This window comes from Vidua chalybeata, chromosome 1 (assembly GCF_026979565.1).
Source record: "Vidua chalybeata isolate OUT-0048 chromosome 1, bVidCha1 merged haplotype, whole genome shotgun sequence".
Lineage (NCBI taxonomy): Eukaryota > Metazoa > Chordata > Aves > Passeriformes > Viduidae > Vidua > Vidua chalybeata.
The window spans coordinates 61783850-61806498 of NC_071530.1; the positions used below are offsets into that span (position 1 = coordinate 61783850).

The 22649-nt window shown below is 37.4% G+C and overlaps 1 protein-coding gene across 5 annotated transcripts in view; it reads right to left on the reverse strand.

Annotated features, from left to right (window-relative positions):
* Positions 1 to 693: 693 nt before the first annotated feature.
* CDKAL1 (CDK5 regulatory subunit associated protein 1 like 1) overlaps positions 694 to 22649 on the reverse strand; it is a 379245-nt gene continuing 357289 nt past the window's right edge. For all 5 annotated transcript variants that reach the window (XM_053936121.1, XM_053936155.1, XM_053936129.1 and 2 more), the window contains one exon: positions 694 to 1404. In XM_053936121.1, the coding sequence (XP_053792096.1) occupies positions 1198 to 1404 (207 nt within the window). In that variant the 3' untranslated portion in view covers positions 694 to 1197. The remainder of the gene's footprint in view (positions 1405 to 22649) is intronic.

Genomic DNA, 22649 nt, shown 5'->3' on the forward strand with positions numbered 1-22649 from the left:
ACCTCAACCCCTAAGTTTTATCACTTTTACCCTTCTGATTCTTGCCCCCACCCACTGCAGGGGGTGAACAAGCATCTCAGCTGCCTGCTGGGGTTAAACCACAACAGCCATGTAAGACAGCTCAGCTCCATCTGGATATGACACAAACATTAGGAAAACCCTCAACAGTGCCAATCAGTGTTATGATTTTAAACAGTCTCTGCAAGTGGAAGTTTAGATGAAGATTCAGAAAGGTGACAAGGCATGAACAATCCCACAATATGATGCGGTCAAGTGCTGGAAGAACTGGGCACAGAGTCCAATGCCTGGCTCACCAGCACATTCACAGGATGTGTGGAGATCCTGTCATGACAAAATGGCTTGAATAAAGTAATTAGAAATTTTCATTGTGTAAAATGCAACCACCCCAACTAACAGAGTAATAATTGTTTTACTAAGCCAATGCAAAGCTAGGACATTCCCAGGTAGTTCTCTAAGCACTGTATAAAATCAATGGACTGTATTAAATCCATCTTTTAACAGAACTCTAGAACCAGAACAACATCTTCCCATTCAATTATAGAAAGCCAAAACCTTTAGAACTGTTTCTATGTAAAAAATAATTCTTCTTATATTAACAAAGTCTAATAACTCGTTAAGAAGTTGAGAGATGCAAGATGGCAGGCAAAAATTCTTTCAGACATGACAGCGAAATAAATAGCAACAAATAACAAACTTTAATGGCCTTGCAGTGCTCATTCAAAAAGACAGATACCAAACGATCACACTGCATCAAGCAAAATCTTTAAGAAAGCTTTAAATAATCTACCCATAAAAGATGACCAATATCACTCAATGGAAAGATTCCTTATAAACTTAATGCAATTTTACCTGATACAGCAATTATGAAAAGAGTATGTAATGCAAACATTGCATCATTTTAGGAAAAAAAGAAAAGGAAAGATGCAACAAACTGTTCTACCAACCAAGGATCTCAGGTTTTGGCAAGATAGGCCTTCCCACAGCTTATTAACCTTCTCTGCTTTGAATGACAGGAAAGGCATAGAATGAGTACAAATTATTGCCCAATTTATATTAGCTGTTTCTTTCTAAAAAAAAAAAAAAGAAAAAGAAAAAGAAAAAGATTTGTTGGTAAAAGTGATTCCTTTGAAGATTTTGAACAGCAGTTTCATTGTTTTTATAAAAGCCCCATTCAGTTCACAGTTCTGTTTTCATTCCTCCATAGTAAAACATAACAAGAACTGCCAGTAGAGCCAGGCTGACAGACAGGATCTTCAGTCCACCGCCCTCTTGTTGCCATGGCAGCTGCAAAGCCACCCAGGAGCTGAGCCCTGTTTTCACTGGGATCTCAGCAGAAGGCTGTGCTTTCCAGTTTGTGCCGTTCCGCGCTGAACGTCTGAACTCCTGTGAAGAAATGCACACATTAGGATTGAAACTGTGTTCTGTCTTCTGATTGTACATACCAAGTACACTCTCCTCTTTATACTGTGGTGAAATTAATGTCCTTTTCATGACCAACAATTCAACCTGCACTGCATCATCATCAGATCATCAGTTTTTCATATAGGAATCTTATAAATGCCATACAAAATCAGTATTTGTAATGAAATTAACTACCAAATCAATGCAGCTGTTAGCAACAGAAACAAATCTCCAGACCTCACTGGCATCAGAGATAGTTGTTTGATGGTTATTTTTTTGTTTTCCTATTATCTCACTACTTTCTGATTTTTGGCTTCTCCAAAAGAAATGTCTAACCAGTGATAAAGGGGACTAGAACACTCAATCCTTTGCACAGCAGGGATCTTCTAAAGTCAATCATCGACTCCTGGTGTGCCAGCTCAGTGGTGCTTGAAAATCCTCCCAAAGGACTTTTCCTTTCCCCTGACCCTCATGAGGCAGCTGTGCTAAAATACTCACCTTCTCATTCAGCATATTGAATCCCAGTTCCCTGCTGTGCCTGCCATTACCATTCCCAACCTGACTGCAAGCACCAAGATCCCCAAGAATATGATGTCTTTTAACTGCAGCACAAGTTACAGATGTTGCATCACTATTTCAGCAGAAAATCCAAGTGAAAAGAATAAAAGGCTCTTTTCTCTCACACCCTTTTTCAGTTCAGTATTGTAGATACTCAAAAGGAAAAATATCCACTGAAACTCTGATGACATTTGCAAGACATGTAAGTGGTAAAGGTGTAATTAAACAAAGGTGTAATGATGCTGTATCATAAGATGCAATATTTTTGTTGATCCTTTCTGTTTTCCTCCCTGTATTTGAATAATCTTTTGGGAATTCAATTGAGTTTAGCTGGATTTTTAATTGGTTTGAAATTTTCCAGTTAAAAAAATGTTTTTGATTAAACCATTTTATTTGTTTCCCTTTCACATTTTTTATAAAATAAATCAGGGATCCAGAAAGTATCTATCTGGACAATCTTGTATTTCCAAGGAGCTGAATCAGGGCCACATGAAAATACAGACCAGATGCCCGCTCTGTCTTTTACCAAACATATTTCTGGGCAAACTCAAAGAAATATCAAAGCTACAAGAAAGGTGCTTGCCCATGAAAGTGTGACAGCACAATTCAAACCTTCTGCAACTGCCTCCTGTTTTCCATTTCAGCAATCAGCTCCATTACAGTAATTGTAGAAGGAAAATAATGATTACTACTGGTTAGGTAAGTAAGCATCAAAGGGGCAAATGACAGGCTGGAGTAAGTGCTATTCTAACAACTGAGTTATTGCTGACTTAGATCCCAATTCACACAGGCAAAGGGTTACTGATCAAGTGAACTATGAAATGAGGATGACTTCTCACACATAAGCACCTAGAAGAACGTCAACTGGTTAAACAGAGTAAAGGAAATAGGCAAGCACACTGGGGTGTAATTCTCCAGTGTGAGGCATAGTAACAGCACCACTCCAGAACTTCAGGTGATATTGTGCAGAACATGTTAACTTAATCAGAAACTATTGTCAAACTATTAATTTAGCTTAATCAATTTCTAAGGCATCTGAACTTTTAGCACTTGGCCACAGCTATTTTGTCCTCCCAAATCAAAGCTGATTGACCTTTGTCTGAAGATCAAACTGAAAAATATACAGTATTAAGGATTTTTTACAAATGAGTCAAAATTCTTCTGCAATTTATTCTTTCTAGACATTTATAAAGCATTTATTTTCTTTGCAGGTCTCACAAATCTCTATTGTAAGGTGCTTAATTTATGGTCATGACCTGTTTTTACATGTATTGTTGGTACATTAACACTAAGGCTAAAGTGATTCAAAGGAATGGATAAGGCTGTGAAATTATCAGTACAACAAAAGTCTTATTTCTTCTGATATTTTTCACTGAATTGTGACTTAAAATTTGGCTGATTACAATCAGCCTATTGACTCCTAATTAAATATTTCTACACTGTATGTTAAAATCATAGGCATTTACTCATACAAGACTAGATGCTATCCCTTGGCAAACAGATAAAAAGGGCCAGTACTTCATAAATAATGTTGGACCTTCACCTCAATGCTCCTCTTCATGCTCAGCATCAGTTCCTATCTACATGTCTCAGGAAGACTAGGGACAGCCAGCAAAACACCCCAAACACAAATTTTAATATTTTGCGAGACTTCTTTTAAGTTTTCCCCTTCACTAACAGTTAAGCACATCAGTGTTTCATGCATTCAATCATGTTTCTGTAACATAGTTTACAGTAGTGGTTTCACTGGCATTTCGTTTATGTTATACAGTTTTTCTGTTTTCCAACATAAAACCAAAAAGTCTCATCTTGCTGGCATAATTTTGATCATGCCTATACTGCTTTTTTTGTTACCATACTGTTTTCTTACACCTCTTCTGCAACATGCACTGCATATGCATTAGGTAGTGCTGCATACTGCTGGTAGGACAGAACAGCACAAGAAATTTTAGCAAGGTTTACAAAGTTCCAGTGGTGGTGAATGCTGCTGGTGAGCTGCCCCACTAGCATTTCATCTAAGTCAGCCTGTGAAATCTGTTTTTTCCTTCCTCATATTTCCAATAAATGAGATGATCATACAGATAAAGTAAACCCATTTTTTGTTTTGGTAGAAAGACAAAAATATCTCCATTTGCAAACTGAAGTGACCCTTTTCTTAAAGACATCACAGCTTACCTTTTAAACATGCTGTGTTTCTGTTTGATAATGTATACCTCTTCAGGTGATCCTACCAAATATTCCCTTTCAAGGAAAGTAAAGAGTGTATTCATCTGATTCATGTTTTCTAAGCACCATTCTCTAGTTTGGCCCAAAATTCTGCCTGACACGTGAGTAATACCACAGGCTTCCATGAAAAATTCCCTCATTATCGTCACAGAATGTGCACCTGTAAAAAAAAAAAAGGTATATCTGGCTCCCTGTGACTGAAAGGCTCCTGTAGGAAATAACAGTCTTTTTGTCCCCTTCCTGAGATTCATACAGGGCTTTTAAACCCAGGATTATCACTCAGAGACACCTGCAGGTGGATGCCTCTTCCTCAGAGTCTGTCGTGCCTCTCAGTGAGACACGACACAAATTCCCCAGTGGGAAGAGGAGCTCTGCAAAGGGATCGTGTCACTGCACCCTCTCCCTCCTGAGTAAGGGCTGAGTGGCCCTTGCCAAGTCTGGGCAACAGTGATGGGCCTGTCAAGAATATAAGCAGTTCTTCCAGGCACACAACTATATATATAACTATATAAACAGCTGTGTTAGTGAAAAACACTGTATATATGATTTTATTATTCTATTCTATGATTCTACATTCGGTGTAAAAAACCTTGGTGGAGGTAAAGATCTCATTTTTTGAACTAGCATTTATACTGTCCACTCACCATGCTCTCACTTAATTGAAGGATTAATTCTGAACAGTCCTCATTTGTATCTCTGTCTCTAGATAAAATATTCACTGTGCATTAGCTTTCCAAGGAAATCTTTAAGAAATTGCTGTAATATTCTGATCTAATATTCTGATATAGATGTGATATTTACCACATATAATCACTAGTCAGAGTGCAACAGTTCCTTAAGCTGAGCTCAGAAATCACACTTTTGTAGCTGCAAGACTTAGATAGATTACCATAATGATTCATTTCAGTGGAATTTAGAACAAAATTCAAAGCCTCTTTTAACAAAAATTGCTGGGAGGAAGCCCTAAGGTAAAGAAGTTTCAAAAATATGTGTTTATACTAGTTTCAGTCTTGATAGGCCACAAACTCTTTGGTAGACTTGTTAAGCATTGCTCTCACTAAACAGGACCACAATGAAGGAAAAGGTACACTAAGATTTAAAACGATATACTGTTAATCAAAATGACGGAAGGTAGGGAAATTACCAAACTGAAATGCACAGACAGAGACTTTGAGCTAAGCATCTTGTATTTCCATGGAGGCAGCCTTTCATCTTGTTTTGGCAGTCACAAAGTAAACACAAGACTTTGCTAATAAGGTATAATATAAATTATTAAAACTTCTAGTGTATGATCAAATGCATTTCAGATTATTTTTTGAATAATTCTGCCTTGACGACTGCCAGGAGTAACATATTTTGTGTATTCTTGCACAGACCCATTGATTGCTGTCTTTCTGAAACTCCAGTCCCAGAGCAAACCACCGTGCATGAAAGAAAATATAATCACATCAAAACCTAAGATTTGGCATCTGTCGATCACAGCCTAGCTTTTTGTAAGATCTCACTTCATGTTAGTCAACAAAGACATAAGAGAAACTCTTTAGCTCTGAGCTGAGGTTTTAATAAATTCAAAACATTTCTTACATGCAAATTTCTTTTATGGCTCAGGGGCACTGTTAGAGCTTGAAGTGTTAGCTAACTGCTGTGAAAAACTTCTTGACTGAGCATATCTAAAGATAAATTAGACTTCTGAATTTTTTAGCCCAATCAAGTACATCACACACTTATATGACTGGCTTTAAAAACATGGACTTTTACATAATCATGCACAACAGGTCTGTGTGACAAATTTAAAGAAAACATGTTAAAATATGCATTACATCTCCTGCTGCACTATTTGAAACTCTGGGCTATTACACTTTAAAAGCATTTTTCAGATTTAAAGAAACAAACAGTTACTGAAGGTCACAGAGATTACACATCCAAAAAATACGTCAATTGAGTTTCATTGAATAGTTCTGGAAGACACGTTCAGTTCTGTAGGTATTAAGAGAACTCCTTTGATTTATTACTTTAAAAATTCTACCAGCCTTCTGCAAATGTGGAATGCTGATGTTAAATTACAAAATAAATGGCACAGAAAATATTTTTTCCTAATGGAATGAACATGGTAATTCCTATAAGAAGCATCCCTGCTATCATGTACTCCAATGAATGCCCAGTATGATGCTGTTAAAAGAAAATGCTGTCTACAAGCATGCTTGTGTCAGATATTATCAGCTGTACACTATTCCTAGGAATTTGCTGATTCCCAATACACACAGAGTTTACTTAACCATTTTAAAAAAAATGAGAAACCCCGAAGAAAAAAATAAAGCAGACAGGTCCTTTTGCAAAGGAATTTCATGTTATTTCTTCTTTTTGGGTTTTGAAAACATCCAGTGATGGACACCACAACCTCTTTGGGTCTTTGTTCCCCTGCTGGAGCCCATTCATGGGAAAATGCTTCTCTTTATATCCATCTGAACCTCTCATTTCAACCTAGGCCCAGTCTCTCATCCTCCCACACGTGCCAGTGGGAGGCACCTGGCTCGGTCTTGTCAGGAACCCCTGTGCAGGCACTGGGAGGCCTCTGCTGGGGTCTCCTGAAGCCACCCCTGGCTCCAGCCCTGAACAAGCCTCAGCCTCAGCTTCTCACAGGCCAGCTGCTCCGGCCCCTGACCAACTCCGTGATACAAATCTGAACTCGTTACAGTTCCCAGCTCCTCATTTACATCAAGATCACTGCAAATGACCCAGGCAAAGCTGGTCAGCAATACTCCTAGAAGCTGGACCAAATACAACTATACAGGTAAAAATGGGAGGCTGTAGAGATCGATTGACCTTAAGCCCATCTGCATTAAATCTGACAGTTCCTTCCAGCTGTCATCCTTTATGGAGACCATCTTTACCTGGGGCCTTCCCTGACCTGCACAGCAAGTCAGCAAAGTCTGTGTTCTTTCCAGTAACACCTGCATGATCTGTCTGATTCCTTTGATCAGCATAGAAAAAACCACTTTGCTCATACTCAACTTTTTCCTTGATTACTACTATAGTAATTCTTCCTGTCCATTCTCTTTTCCTTCTACTTCTCCTCATATCCCTCTTGCATCATCTGACCATGCAGCCTCTCAAATAAACAAAGGCAGAGATGCCACTAGGAACACAAATCATGTCATACAGACACACATCTGGAGCTTCCTCCTCCTACATTAACATTAAATTCAAATTTTAATATTCCTATTTAGGAGTACAAAATGAATTAATTTTCTCTTTGTAAATTCTCACCATTACTGTATGGCTGCATTGGTGTTTTTCTTGGCAGACATCTCCCTGCTGTCTTCCATGTTCTTACCTAAGGATAGACCCTTGCCTACCTACTTCTTTTTCCTCCTCCAGTCTTTCAGATTATTCCCTCAATCAGCCCTGAAAATTCAAAAAGCACTTAGATGCTAGACAGAAGGCTGAGCAACTGAGGCTTATCAAATAACTTCCTTTGTGATGTACACTTTGAGCAGGAAGGAAACAACCTAAAAGGCTGACAAACAAAAGAAACAAAAACAAGAGAAACAACCAGTTGAGAAAACACAAGCCAAAAACCACCTCCAAAATGTTTAAAACACAGTCTTGTGCTGTTTTTCATTATACTCACTTGTTTTAGCCTGTTTCTTTATATTTACCTATAAATGTTTCCAGCCAGGACTTGACTCTTTTTTTACATATTTGTATTTTGTGCTGCTATTAAACTTAATGACTTAGTATCATTCCACTACAGAAACACTGCACTGTCAAAATAACCTGTCATTCAAGGTCAGACACGACATCTTTAAAAAACAGTGTGATGCCTGGATTCTGAGCTTTGATTTTTTTTTTTTTTAATAAGGTGTGGGGGGTGTCAATAACTATGACAGAATCAAAGGACATGACAACCAGTATTCCAGCCAGCACCTGCAACTGCAACAGAACTAAGAGATCTTCTAAAGAGAAAAAGTTTGTGTTTCAAAAATCACAGTCAACCAAGCAATGAGTTGAAATTAAGAATGAACATAGCAGCACAATGTGGACAAATTCAGGATAGGTTTCTGTCACTATTTAACTTCCTGTGCATAGGACAGTTTTATGAAGGAGATGGCAGGTATTTACTCTGGGCACTTATCTGGTAATTAGCTTGCTAACAGACAAATCTGTTTCCTAGAGATCACCAGCACAGGCTTCATGGCTTTGAAAATACATTACAGTGAATTACAGGATGTACATTAACTTGTAGTAACACTAGGTATCATTTTTTGGTGTGCATACCACAACCTGTCTTATTAGATGCCATTCCATAGGATTCCAGCTTGCTCCTTCTTTAAAGGATCACTGAGACTTTTTTTTTTCCTTTTTTTTTTTTTCCAGGTTTTTTTTTTTTTTTTTTTTTTAATAAGAATTTTAAGGTTGTGTTTATAATACAGTAATTTTCCCAGTTTATTTTGTTGGATGATGAAAGAAAGACAGCATGTGTATGTTCAAAGTCTGGTCTACAAGTAAGAATATTACATGAAATATGGTATATTTTTTCACAGCACAAGCTTTCAAAGACCATCACCTTTTTGGTTCAATTTTAAATCTTGAAACAACAGCGACAATTATGTGGAGGTCAATGGTAGCTACAAGCAAAGACACAAAAGGTTTCCATCAGAAGGAGTACCCCAGTAAAATGAATAGCTAGATCTGAAAACATATATTCATGTCACAAGAACCACCAATATAACTGAATGATATTCACATATCAACAGTGAAATGAGTAATACTGGTTTTACTCAAGGGATGTTGTCTCTCAAAATCAGGACAGATTTCAAAGATCTTTCACATACAGAGGAGTAGAATAAACTGATATATGTACATATTCTTGGCTAAAAGCCTCCCCCTTAATCCTAGAATATGTCATAATCCTGAATTTATGGTGTTTTCATTTCTTCCTACAGAACCAAGTATTAAAACGGAATGTTCCACAGAGACTTATATAATACAACAACCTCAGAGACAAAGGATACAGCCCTTCTTACACTTCAATATCATGGGTAATAAACATGGTTTAAAAAGAGCATTTTAAACACTTTGCAATGATACTAGGTTCCAGAGTTTCAAATTTCATTTCAGTAGGTATCTGTGGGATCTATATGCCGCCCTCATTTTACAGGGAGAGAAAAAAATAAAGAAGATTGAAGTGCCTCCAGTGCCACAATGCAAGTCAGTAATCAGGTCTCTACAATTCCTGTCTCATATTCCAGCTGACAGCAGAAGCCAACATAGCCTGTAAAATATTTTGTCTGTCAAGCTGAAGTTTTAAAATAATTTTCTTAAAGCTAGGCAATGCCTTAATATGCAGTCTCCTGACAATTTCTCTTACATTTATTTTCACAGACTTTCCTGCCTAGGATTAAACACCTCCAGTTCCTGGGAGTGCAGATGCTCACCAAGCACAGCTGGAACCAGACCTTAGCAGAAAGAAGCATTTAATATAAGCCTAAAATTTAACAGTTAATACAGTGTGACTGATCTTGACCAACTTTGTGGGTTCAGTGATAAAACAAAGGTTTTCTTTTCACATTGTCGTGGCCTCTTTCCTTTAAGTATCCTTAATTGTTTTAGGAGGTCTCCCACAGTGCCAGTTACAATAGTTTTGAGCACCTGAGGGAGTGTCTGGAAACCTGCGTCTCCTTTTTAATTTCACACTCAGTCAAGTTCAGCTGCAGTTAATGGAGGGCTCTCTCATGGAAACATCAAACAATGGTTACTTTCTGTGATTAGCAAGCCCAACTGCTCTAACACAATCTCTCTATCCCCAGCCACCACAAATGATTCGTCAGCCCTTCCCCATAAAAAAGATTACATGAGAAAAACCTTTCTTGGCTTGCAGTGTATTTTATGCTAGATAATCATGATAGCACCTTGGCGCTCTGTCTAAGACATCAAAGAGCAGTAAGTATCCAATCTGCAGGCTGGAACAAATCTACCCTCGGGAGAGACTTCATATCATTTAGAGGGTGGTCTGACCAAACTTCTGCAGTTGTACAGGACTGGAGTGCCTGAGCAGGGACTTGCACCCTGTCATGCTCAAATACTGACCATTTGTACCCACTGGACCTCAGTCTTCTCCCACGTGAGTGTTACACAGTGTGCTCTATCAGGTTGTACCTGATAATTCTGAGGATTAGCTCATGAGGAGAAATCCAGTTTTTCTGGAATTAATCATGAAGTAAAAATACTAATTTCCTCTTTTTCTCTTATATATCATCCCCTGGAGTTGTCTTAAATGCTGAAAAGTCAATATTGCAGCTTACTTGAATTCATGCTACAAAATTTTATTAATTTTAAGTATCTATTTCCAAGCATCTTTAACTGGCCACCATCAAATCTATTCTCCAGACTAACCTTCTAGCAGACACTTTAAACATCTGCCTCATCTGTATCTGTGAAATGGGAAGACAAAAGCTACATTTCAGGAGGATAATGTAAACATAAACTTATAACTGTTTCTTAAGCACTCAGAAATTTAGTTATGGAGGTCACAGGAAAGGTTAGAAAAAATAACTCCCTTGAAAGAGAGGTTTAAAAGGCATGTAACAACACTAATATTACATGACAAACAATGAAGAGGAAAAATATCTAACAGTAGCTTATTAAATTGGACACTAGGAAAATTTTTTTTACCCAAAAGGTTGTCAAGCTTTGGAACAGGCTGCCCAGGGAAGTGGCTGAGTCACTGTCGCAGCAGGTATTTAGAAGATGTGTGGATGTGGCACATGGGACCATTGTTTAGCGGTGGACTTGGCAGTGTTGGGTTAGTGGTTGGACTTGATGATCTGTAAGGTCTTTTCCAACCTAAAAGATTCTGATACTAAAGGAATACTCTCAGCTCTGTGCACAAAAAATTTGCACATGGACACGTGTGAAAATACTGCATAAGCACCTAATAAAAACCTGAAACACAGTACAGCTGGTATTTACACAGAAACGAGGATTGTTAAACTTTCCTCTGTTTAGAAAAGGCTACTGGTCTGTGAGAATACAGCCCATAATATTTTAATACAGCTTTCTCTCACATTTTGCTGTTGCTTTTGTCTCTAGGTGAATACAAGTATTGACAGCAACTGACTCCTGGGCAAGTGGTGTCCTCCAAATAATTTCAATATCTCTGTGTATCCTAGTAACTTTTGAACTACTCACTTCAACAGTGAGAGAACAGCAAGGGCTGGTAAAAAAACCCTCACTCAAATGTAAATCACTGCTTCTGCTGAGGGAAAGGCCAGACCACAGCCTCAGTGATCTATTTAATGCCACCACCCTGCTGAGCAACCTGTAGTCCTGAAACTCCAAATGACATGCAGTAGTTACACAAACCAAGAAAAGTTACAAAAAAGTGAGATATATACAAATAAAACAGATGATGACCTGAAAGTGGCAAACATATACCAGGTGTCCACAGGGGTGAGAAATACAAGCCCACAGGATGACAACTGTGGGGCTTAATGTACTCTTTAACAAATTGATGGGTTTGGATTTTAAAATGTTTCATGTCTCCATACTAAAGCTTAACAGCACCACAACAGTTTTCTTTTATCACACAAGATTCTCCCCCAAGTATAATTCACTCCTTTCCAGCTTTTAAGAGCTGCACATCTGGCTTTCCCCTGTGGTTCTGTGACAAAATATGATTATGCTACAGAATCTTAAGCACTCCTCACTGAAAAAAATAATGAACTAACATTTCTTTGGACAAGAGACACATGAGCTGAAAAAGGAAAAGAATTCCTGTCATTCTAAGCACTACTTCCATCATTTCACCAAATTAAAGTTCTTGTATTTTGAAAAAACTATCTGTGTCAGAAATGGATATTCACAGCTGTCCTTTTTGTATGATAATTATGTTATCTGCACTTATCAGAGATTTTGTATGTGAGAATTGCAAAATAGTTTCCATACGGATAAGATAAATCACAGTCACACTGACTGAAATGACTTAACAATCACATGTGAAGTCATGTCAGAACAAGGAACGAGAGTTAAAAAAAATCCCCTAGTCCTGGTAACAGGACCCTTTCCTCAGGACCAGAAATCCATCTGGTTGATATTATACATAGGTAGTTTTTGTAGCTATGTGATTTTTTTGACAAAAAGAGCTTGAGTATACTGCCTAGGCATTTTTGTTCCATCAAAAGTACTTTCACAAACATTTCCAAGCCACTCCAATCCAAAATGGAGCATTTGTTCAAATTCTGCTACAGTACAGATATATATATATAGGTATAAAGAAGAATCTATCAATTTGAAAGCCAAGACATTTACTGAATAATTTTCTCACATAATACCGTGTCAAGGACCCCTTGATTATACTGAGACTAAAGAAAAATATTAGTAATTTCCATGGGACTCTTTCTTTTTGTTTTGCATTTGACATGTGGCTCTCTAAGCCAGGCAGGTTTCATTCCTTTCACCATTTATCAATCACACATCCATCTCAGGTTGTAGTACTTGGGTGGTCAAACCTTTTTGAGAGGTCAAGTGGGTCTACCAAGAACTTCGACTGCCATTTCTTGCCAATCACGCAGCCAGACAGAAATGTGTCATGTAATTAATAGCTATGAGCTCTCCTGCTCCACACATCACATGTGCTCCCACATAGATGACACTGATCTGGCAGCCCATGGAAAAGAGGGTATTAGATAACACCAAATGAGCCAGGTCAACTCTTTAGGTTGCCCCATGCCAGATGCTGGCCATTTCTGCCCTAGAATAAAGACAATATGCTCACACACATGTAGAGAGGGCTTCTTTACAGGCCAAGTCTCACAAAACCGTGTTTCTACTGATAAGACCAGGTAAAAACAAAAAAAAAAATCTGATAGCACAGCAAAACCAACACTCATTTGCTGAATTAAGTTGAGCCAGAAACTTGGGATTAACTAGTTTCTTATGGGCTGATGAGCTATCTACATCGAAAATGGGTCTGCCTTTGGGTTCTTAATTATTCTGTGTGATTGCCATCACCAAGAACAACTAAAACTGTACATTTCTTCTAGAAAAATATTTATAAACATTTTTAAATGTATGCTTTTAATTTATAAATTATTTATCAGCCCTTTTCTACAATAAAGAATGAGAAAAATCCGTATTATTTCTTTCATAGCACAGTGACACTAATGAATGTGTAGAATAACTTTGGTTTTGACTTTATACCACTGTATCTTAATTAAAAATTACTTCATGCCAGTGCTTGTTACCTTAGTGATTAAAGGCTGAAGCACCACTCCAGTACATATATTTTCCTCATCATAATTCCAGTTTTTCTATAATATATAGAATGGAAGAAATATGCCCTGGATCATGATTTTATTATTACACCAAATCTGAGTTGTGGTCCAGACTCAAGGAAAAGAAATGAAAGTAAGTATGCTGAAATTTTAACATCCCATGGGCTTGAGTTTCAAGCACAGAAAAGCTGTGCTTGAAGCCCTCTGACTCTTTTGGAACCTCAAAACATGAACTGCTTCTGATGCCAACATGCAAATCTGCTTTGAGTCAACTCCCTGTGAAAATGATGAATGAGCTTTGGAATATGTTGTGATGAAAAAGAAAGGCTTAACACCTAAAGGACCCTGCAAACAGATGTAGCACCAATTTTACCTTAGTGGGAACATATATGGAATTTGGGCTATCTACACTAACCCTACCACACTACCACCATAACCTTTCATGCTAACCTGACTAGATTTTCAATCCAGAATTCCTTTATCCCACTGCTGGATCAGACCATTACAACAGATCCATTTGGAATTTCTGGGTAGAATGGTTGGCATTACAGTAAATCAGCGGAAAATCTTTTTTAAGAACGGTTCCAAGGTCTGAAATAATAAATTGTAGATGGGAGAACTCTACAAGTAATTTAAATACACAATGGGAAGTAGTCAGAGGAAGGTTATCAGGATCGGTGTACTGTACACTAACCAAAAGTAAAGCTGTCTTTAACAAAGTACTTAAATAACCAGTAATTTTTGTGTATCCTTTTTATGGTCTTTGATAAAGTCCACAGGAACAGCTTGCTTTGGAACTTGCTAAAAATAAGAACTGATCCTAAAGTTCCGTTTAGGAGTCAGGTCCCATGAAAACTCATAGGCCTGAACCAAGTTCCTTAAAGGGAGAATGGAATTTTTTACAGTGATTATTACCCCTGTAGTTAGAGAAGACTCCTTTAAAAATATCTTAGTGGGAGAGATTGTAGTAGGAGGGCAAGGGTTTATTTCTATTATTGCTTGATCCAGTAAAACTGCATGATAAAGGATCTGGAGGGAATGTTAAACTTGATATAGAATACAGCCTGCACAAACACGAAGTTACTGTATGTGACCTTTGAATAAGCAGCAGTTTTGAAGCTTGCTTAGAACATTCGGTGGACTGTCTTTCAAGTATGCAATCATTCTAATATGTTCAACAGTCACAGTAAGTTCTTTGGATATTCTAGGGTAGTTAGGAGCATATGCTCAATGGACTAAATTTAAGGCTGTGAAGTTCATATCCAATTCACTGAAGTATGGTATTTGAATATTTTAAGATACCTTTTCTCCAACGTAGCCATCAAACTGAACTTATTACTCAACTGCAATTTAATTTCAGTCTAAGACATAGCCCCTGCAAATGTGCCTTTAAATTTTTATATCCAGACATCTTCCCCAACTACAATTTAGTAGTGACAAAACCACACAAAATTTGTTTCTCTTACTGAAAAGCCTTTTCCTCTTTTTCTTACGCTTTTTCCTTACCTTATTACCCTTGACACCACAAAATTAAAAACAAAAATCTCCAATTTCTAATAAATCTCTTATAAGTATATTAAAAGCACAAATATAAATCACTGCATCCAAGTATTATAAAAGTCTGACTGGAAAATTATGATTAAAAATTATCTGGGTATCCTACTATAACTCACAATTAATCCTAATATTGCAGAGCAGTTCAATGCTTTTTCAATAGATTTGTCAGAATAAAAGAAAAAAGTTACTTGCAAAATTTATGTATACCTTAGCAATTCTCATTATCATAAAGGGAATAAGCAAGAGCACAAAGGATGATTATTAGACTATTAGAAACTCATTAATCTATTCATAATCTAATAAAGATTTTGAACATGTAATAATATTAAAGGCTGCAGAACATAGTAGTTTACCTTCAACATGGTTTGGTAATTTTTTTGAAGTGAGCTACACCTTTAAAACAGTTTTTAGTTAAAAAAAATAGCTTAATATCATGACTGTAATTTTTATTGCCCTTCAAAACAATCTCAAAGGTAATGAATCATCTCCCTTCAATGGTTTTGGCAACAAATACATTTCTGAGAGGTGGATGTTCAACATTCCAGAACTTTGTACATGTAAATTCAAACCTCCTACTGACCTTCCATTTGGTGATGGGGAAAGCCCATGAGCTACATGGGCCTTTTTTGTGCTGTCCCTTTCAAGTATTCATGTAAAAAGACTATTTTAAATACAGCTACAATAAAGGAGGAACAGATAGAAATAGGAATAAAGATAGAAATAACATCCACTCAAGACATAAATATCTGATGCCTCTGACTCTATTTGCTCACAGGGAAAGGAGAGATAGGGAAGGAATGGAGAGAGAAATTCTGCCTAAGTGTGCTTTTTGGTGATCTAAGGAGTACTAATAAAAATAAAAGGGATGACTAAGTACTGCAAACAGAGATAAAATGCACACATGGGCTGAATATCCTCCAAATATCTTTGCTGCAGAGGTATAAAATTCAAACCTATGATGATTTTTGTGGACTGGATGTAGATGACTTCCAAAACAACATAAAAACTGAGAAAAGTTGTGGCTGCTATACTTTTCTCCTGAAAGCCAATTAAAACTTACTGAACATTGGTATATTAAACAATAAAGGATTACCAAAACCAAATGCTATTTAATTTTTCCCGAAGTCTGTTTGTTAGAGATCTGATGGAAAAGAAAAAAATATTTTAAAAGGATCTCCTAAATATTCCAGGGAGTGCCAAGCAGTTAAAATTACCATGGCTACACATTTCCCTGTGCCAATAGAGAGCAGAACCTGCTCACAGTGCAGCATCAGCAGGTTGAATACTAGAAATAATACACAAAAACGGCAGAACTATTTTAGCACTTAGAGTTTTACTTCCGAAGGCAGAGGGATAGAACATTTCTGTTTAACCTTTGCTTATTCTCCAGAAAATGCCTTAGAGTTGAATCCTCCCAGCTATTACTATTTCCATTTATTGCATGAACTGCACAAGATTAACATAATTATTATGTTATTATTTTAAGTGATTGAACAGTGACATTCAGCAAAATAACTGTCTGTTGAGGAAATGAAAAGTAAATAAATTAAAGTTCAGATTTTTTCACCTGAAATGGACTGTGGTGAGCATTTGTTTGAAAAGGATCTACGTAATATGTGTTGTTTCAGCTGAGCTTTGATCACTGCAGTTGAAATTCAGCCCTGCCAGAGGGATGGGAAGAAAGACAACACATCCATTAAATTAAAGATGCCAGGATAAAACTACTTGCTGAAGGTCTTATGCTGGCTCTTGGGCTTGCTCTCTTAAATCACCTCTGTATATTTTAGCCCTTTAAGCAGGGCAGAGAAAAGTGTTTGATCAACACACTTGCACTAATTCTGTTCCAGTTTGGGAGTCATCAAATGGCTAAATTAAAATGTTCATTGAATTATAGCAGATAAGGCTGGAAACAAAGAAGTCACCTAGCCCATGCCCATGACCCAAGGGGGCTGACTTACATCTCAAGTGTTTGTCACAGACATTGGCTAAGTATGTTCCTAGAGATCAGCGTTGATTAAAATTCCCCAACCACTACATGCGATTCAAGCCAGTGCTTACCTAAGCTCAGCAAGAAAAATTTACTCATAAAGAAAGACTCAACTGCAAGTTTCAAATTTTAAGCCAAGAAATGGGCTTCCGAGCAGAAGAAGTATTAAAGTCAACTCAATTCCCCAAATAAACAAAGTCAATACAGCATGCAGATAATGTGTAGATCATGAAAATCAGCATCTAAGAAAGAGCACATGACAATTTTCAGGAAAAAATGAGACTTTCAAAGGTCCTTTTAAAAAACACCCATAGATGGCATTGAGCTCTGCTCTTCAAAAGGAAATACAGCTCTTATTACACTAACTTTATAGTAACCTTCATGAAAGAACTGAAGAAAATGCAAGAAAAAAAGGTTAAATAAGAAGGATTTTACACCATCTGTTATGACCTCTATTTACAACCGGCAGGGAATACAAGGAACACATTAAATAAAACAGATTAATACATGCAAAAGCACTAAGTACTTGTACACTTAGCCCTACAATCAGTTCTTTCAGAGAATCATTGAGTCATAGAATGGTTTGTGTTGGAAGGGACCTTAAAGATCATCTGTTTCCAATTCCCCTGCTATGGGTAGGGACACCTTCCACTAAACCAGGTTGCTCAAAGCTCCATCCGACCTGACCTTGAACACCTCTAGAGTTGGGACATCCACAGCTTCTCCAGGCAACCTGTTCCAGTGTCTCATTCCCTCACAGTACAGAATTTTTTCTTAATGTGTAATCTAAGCCTACTCTCAGTTTGAATGCATTCCCCCTTGTCCTGTCACTACCTGCTCATGTAAAAAATCTGTCTCCATTTATGTTGCAGATTCCCTTCAGATACTGGAAGACCAATTAGGTTAACCCAAAGTTTCCTCCTTTCCAGGCTGAACAAACCCAATTCTCCCAGTCCTTCCTCATAGGAGAGGAGCTCCATCCCTCTGATCATCTTGGTGGCTTCCTCTGCACTTGCTCCAACAGGTCCATGTCTTTCCTCTGTTGGGGACCCCAGAGATGGATGCAGCACTTACCAGAAGAGAGGGACAGAATCCCCTCCCTCCCCCTGCTGGCTGCTTTTGATGCAGTCCAGGATTAGATTGGTCTTCTGGGCTGCAAGTGCAGATTGCCAGGTCATGTTTAGCCTCTCACCCACCAGCACCCACAAGTCCTTCTTGGCAGGGCTGTTCTCTATCTGTTCATTCCTCAGCCTGTGCTCATACCAGGGACTGCCCTGCAGCACCTTGCACTTGGTCTTGTTAAACATCATGAGATTCCCATGGGCCACGTCCTTGAGCTTGTACAAGTCCCTCTGGATGGCATTCCATCCTTCAAGCGTGACAACAGCACCACTCAGCTTAGTGTCACGAAAAAGGTATCAGAAAGTGGGAGAGAGTTCAGCTGAGCTAACAAAGGTATGTTCCTAAGAATGCAAGAACACCAAGTAGTGCATCAGATTTTCAAAAAGCATTACTTGAAAATGATTTTACATAGAAAATGTTCCTTTTTGTGTCAGTATGTTTCTCTTTAATAGAAACTTCCCCACATTTCTCATATTGCCCTTTCTTGGACTTTGTGACACAAAGATCCCTTTGCAAAGTAGCTTTCTGAGAGAGGTAAAAGGTATATTCTATATTAGTTTATTTTTCTTCTTTGGAAATGCCAATCTTTCATAAGCATATCTCATAATTTCTACAGTTTCTGAAATTTTATGAAAGATTCCTCTACTCACACCTCTATGCCATTTTTTATCTAAAATTTGCTTCCTCGTTGTCTTTTTGCCATAAATCTCTCATCTCTAGTTCCTGTTCAGGAACCAAATTTTGCACCACTTTGAAACTCCAGCACATGTAAAAACTGTACTTATTAATTAATGCACATCTTCCACATTTCACTCCAAGTACTTGAAGGAAGTTTCCAATGCAGAGATCTTAATTCTGACGTGATTTCTTTCATTTCTGTTCCAGCAGAAGACATTTTCTGCCCCCTTCATTTTATTTTGCCTGCAAGTGAAGCACCCTTTCTACCTGAGATCAGAGAGTTTCCTTTAAGCTATGCTTTGTGAATTTTCTTTCTGGCAGGCTATAAAGAAGTGTTTGATATATGTGTCTTTCCTGGTTCTTAACATCATAAAAAAAGGTTGGGTGATGTTTTTGCTCATGTAGCTAGAAAATATTTGTGGCTAAATGTAAGACCAGTAACATAAATCTTTTTCATTAGTATCCAGAAGTATAATGCCACAATAACCTACTTCAACTAAAATGCAGGGAGGACAGGAGAGAAAACAGGAACAAGCAGAATGACCAAATAATTGGTCGCTAACTGAAAATCAGTGGCTCACTCCTCATTTCCTCCAAAGAGCCCAATGGCTTGAATAGCTATTAGCTTAACAGGCCAGCTGTAAGTATTTCCAAGGCCTGGGAGACACAGAGATGTGCACCAAGATCCCGGACTCACAAAAAGAGACATTGTAAGTGGTGGCTCACAGCAGATGCCATTCACAGGGGAAGTGTTAGACATGGAGAATATCATCACAGAAACCAATGGAAAACAGAAAACTGAAATATGTGCCTATATTTGTTTGAAAAGAAAGTCAGTCATAGATGCATTATAGAAACATGAACTATGAACATAAAATAATCATGACTGGGGATTAAACAGCCTGTTAATTTTTTTTTTTCTCTTGCTTTAATTTTCCATCTGATTAAAATTTCTCACCAAAGACCCCCAGACTTATGGGGCTTTGATTCTGGCAATGTATTACAACTCTGGCAGGTAGCCAGCCTTTTGTTTTTATCCCTCAGCCCTTTGGTCTTTTCTTGATATATTTATCATCTTGCAGTATTTTTTTCCTCTAGTCACAGAACATATGTAAACAACCAGAATTATTTTTGGAGTACAGAAGCATAACATACTCTATTTCTGGTCTAACAAGAGATCATATTCTTGCGGATTCTTACTTTTTTTCAGTGATTAGTTTTGGGCAAACATTTGTCTGTAAACAGGATACATTTATTAGGTATTTTATTTTATGCTGCTGAGAAACAGTCAAGATCCCTAAATATGGCCAAATAAAACTAATACAAATATTAAAATTGTTTTTTTTTTTAAATTAGATTACATTCAGACTGTTGACACACACTGCTGACTTTTCAAAAATATTATCCAAAGATAATATACTCAACACTATGTGCATTGCAAACCCACCTCCAAATCTTCAAAGACAAATTCACCACAGTGCTTAAGAACATAGAAAACATGCTAAATTGCTTTCTGAATCTCAAAATGCTGAAATGCACTCTAAATGCTTTGTCAGCTTCAAGCCTATCTCAATGAAAGGATGTAACATCTACAGCATTTACATCGTCTTTTTGTTCTTGTGAAACTTAACTAAATATTAATCAGAGCTTTGAAATACTTATTCACTGATATTTGTAATCGCAGTTAGTAACTTGTGACAGGTTTTGTCTGAATGTTCATTTTAAGGTTACTGTCACTACTTTTTAATGTCCAGTTCACATACATCCTACATTAGATTTACTAGAACCAAATCCAAAAATGCCTTTACACATGTTCATGCTTTATTGACTTCAACTTTTACTTATATATCCTCTGCAATGTATGCCTTCTAAATATGGTTCTCTTACTGAATCAGCAACTGTCCATTTTAGACCCAAGTAAGTCTATAGTAGATCTGTCAACTGAAATTTCCAAATGTGTTTGCCCTCCCAAACAACCATCCTGTAAAATGCCATCATTGTGCCACCTGGAGAGACATCACTCCCTTTTGAGTGGCTTTTATAAGAATATTCATGCTGAAGTTAAAAAAAAAAAATCCTGGCAAATACTTGTGCATTTTACTACTTAGTATGTCCACAACAATTGCTAAGTCTGATTGCTTTGACAGCTTTTTAACCCGAGCTGCTGACTCCAAGACTCTTCTGTCCTTCTGATCCCAAATTCTGCCACAGAGCCTAACATTATTAAATGTCAAGACCTTCCACCATGTACTTGGTTACAGTTTTTTCCTTAAAGAGTACAATAACTGTAAGACATTCTACATCATTAGTACATTCATGGATATACGTATTAGCTGTGTTCTTCATACACTGAAAAAGCATGAAATGCTAGAAATACTCTGAATTAATTCTATATATATTTCCCTCCTTACTTGTCACAGACACAATGTGTGAATATTTTATGGACACACTAAATTGTCCTTTGTGTTTTTGCATTTTGCATTCCCTCTTTTTCAGTCAAATCTGTTGACTCCAGTTGGCGACCTACTTCTTTTATTTCTTTGGACCAATTTGCTGCCAGAGTCATGCAGCCAAAAAGGTAAAAAAAATGGTCTACAACTGTTCATTCAGACACACATGTTGCTTGTGGTGCTCACTCTGAATTTGTCAGAAAAAATTATTGAGGGTAATGTATCAGATGAGAAAGAGAGCACACAACTGCGGATAAGCCTTGATTCTTTGGAGATACTTCTCACAGCATCTCTAGAAGTACCTTCTTGCTTAGGATGAGTTTATGACTTGCTTTGACATCCTCACATGATGGTGCTCTCAATTGATTAATTTCCTTAAAAACTACAGTTTCAAAAGTTTTCACTCTTCCTATGAATATTCTTCATTAGAGAGAAGTACAGCTACAATGCATTTTGAAACACTTTTACTGTGGCCCATGTAAGTTAATGAAAACACCATTAATAATGAGCAGACCTTAATCCTTGCTCGTATGTGTGCACAGTGGAAAATTTATCCAAGATTTTAGTTCTGCAAGCTGCAGAAAACCTAGTGGAGACACTTGGGGTCTTGTTAAAGATCCAAGATATTTTGCTACTTTTGAGAAATCTGAATTCATCAGTTCTGAGTTGCCTCCTTCGTCTTTTACCTGCCACCCGTGCACGTAACAAGCTACATAAGGCTCCCTCATATGTTGCCCCTTTTATCTTGCTCAAAGCATCTTTGATTGGCATTGTATGTCTTGATAGACATACAGCAGGAAGTGTTTCCCCACAGTCTAACTGAAGAGAGCAACCCAAATTGTATCTTGCAGCCAGCCAGGAGTCCAAGGTAACCTTTGTGGCAAATGGACTGTTTTTTTCTGGAAACCTAAAGAAAGTTCCTGAGTTTCTATTTATATATATGACTCTTCAGGATGAACTTCCCACTAAGAATTTCAGTTCATGTTGTATATATTATACATTAGCCAAGTGTGATTAAAAGCTTTCAGCTGCAGCTTCTATGTACCAAAGATGTTCCATTTACTGAGATTCTATTTTTTTCCATTAAACAAAAGTTCCTAACATTTCCAGTGGACCAATCATATAGAAGATACTCCCTTGAAGGAGCACTGGTAACCACAAAAGTCATGAAAAGCAATTTGCCTTATCTTTTGCTTGCTGCAGCCATTTATGGGGGAATTCCATGTACTAGTTCGTGCCTATCCAAAGGGCAGTACAAGATCTATATATCTCAATGAGTCCCCATGGAAATTATTAGTATCCTTGATTTTAATAATTTTACCTCTAATTTTAACATAAAAAAATTCAGTCAAGAGTCTGCTTGCTTGTCCCCAT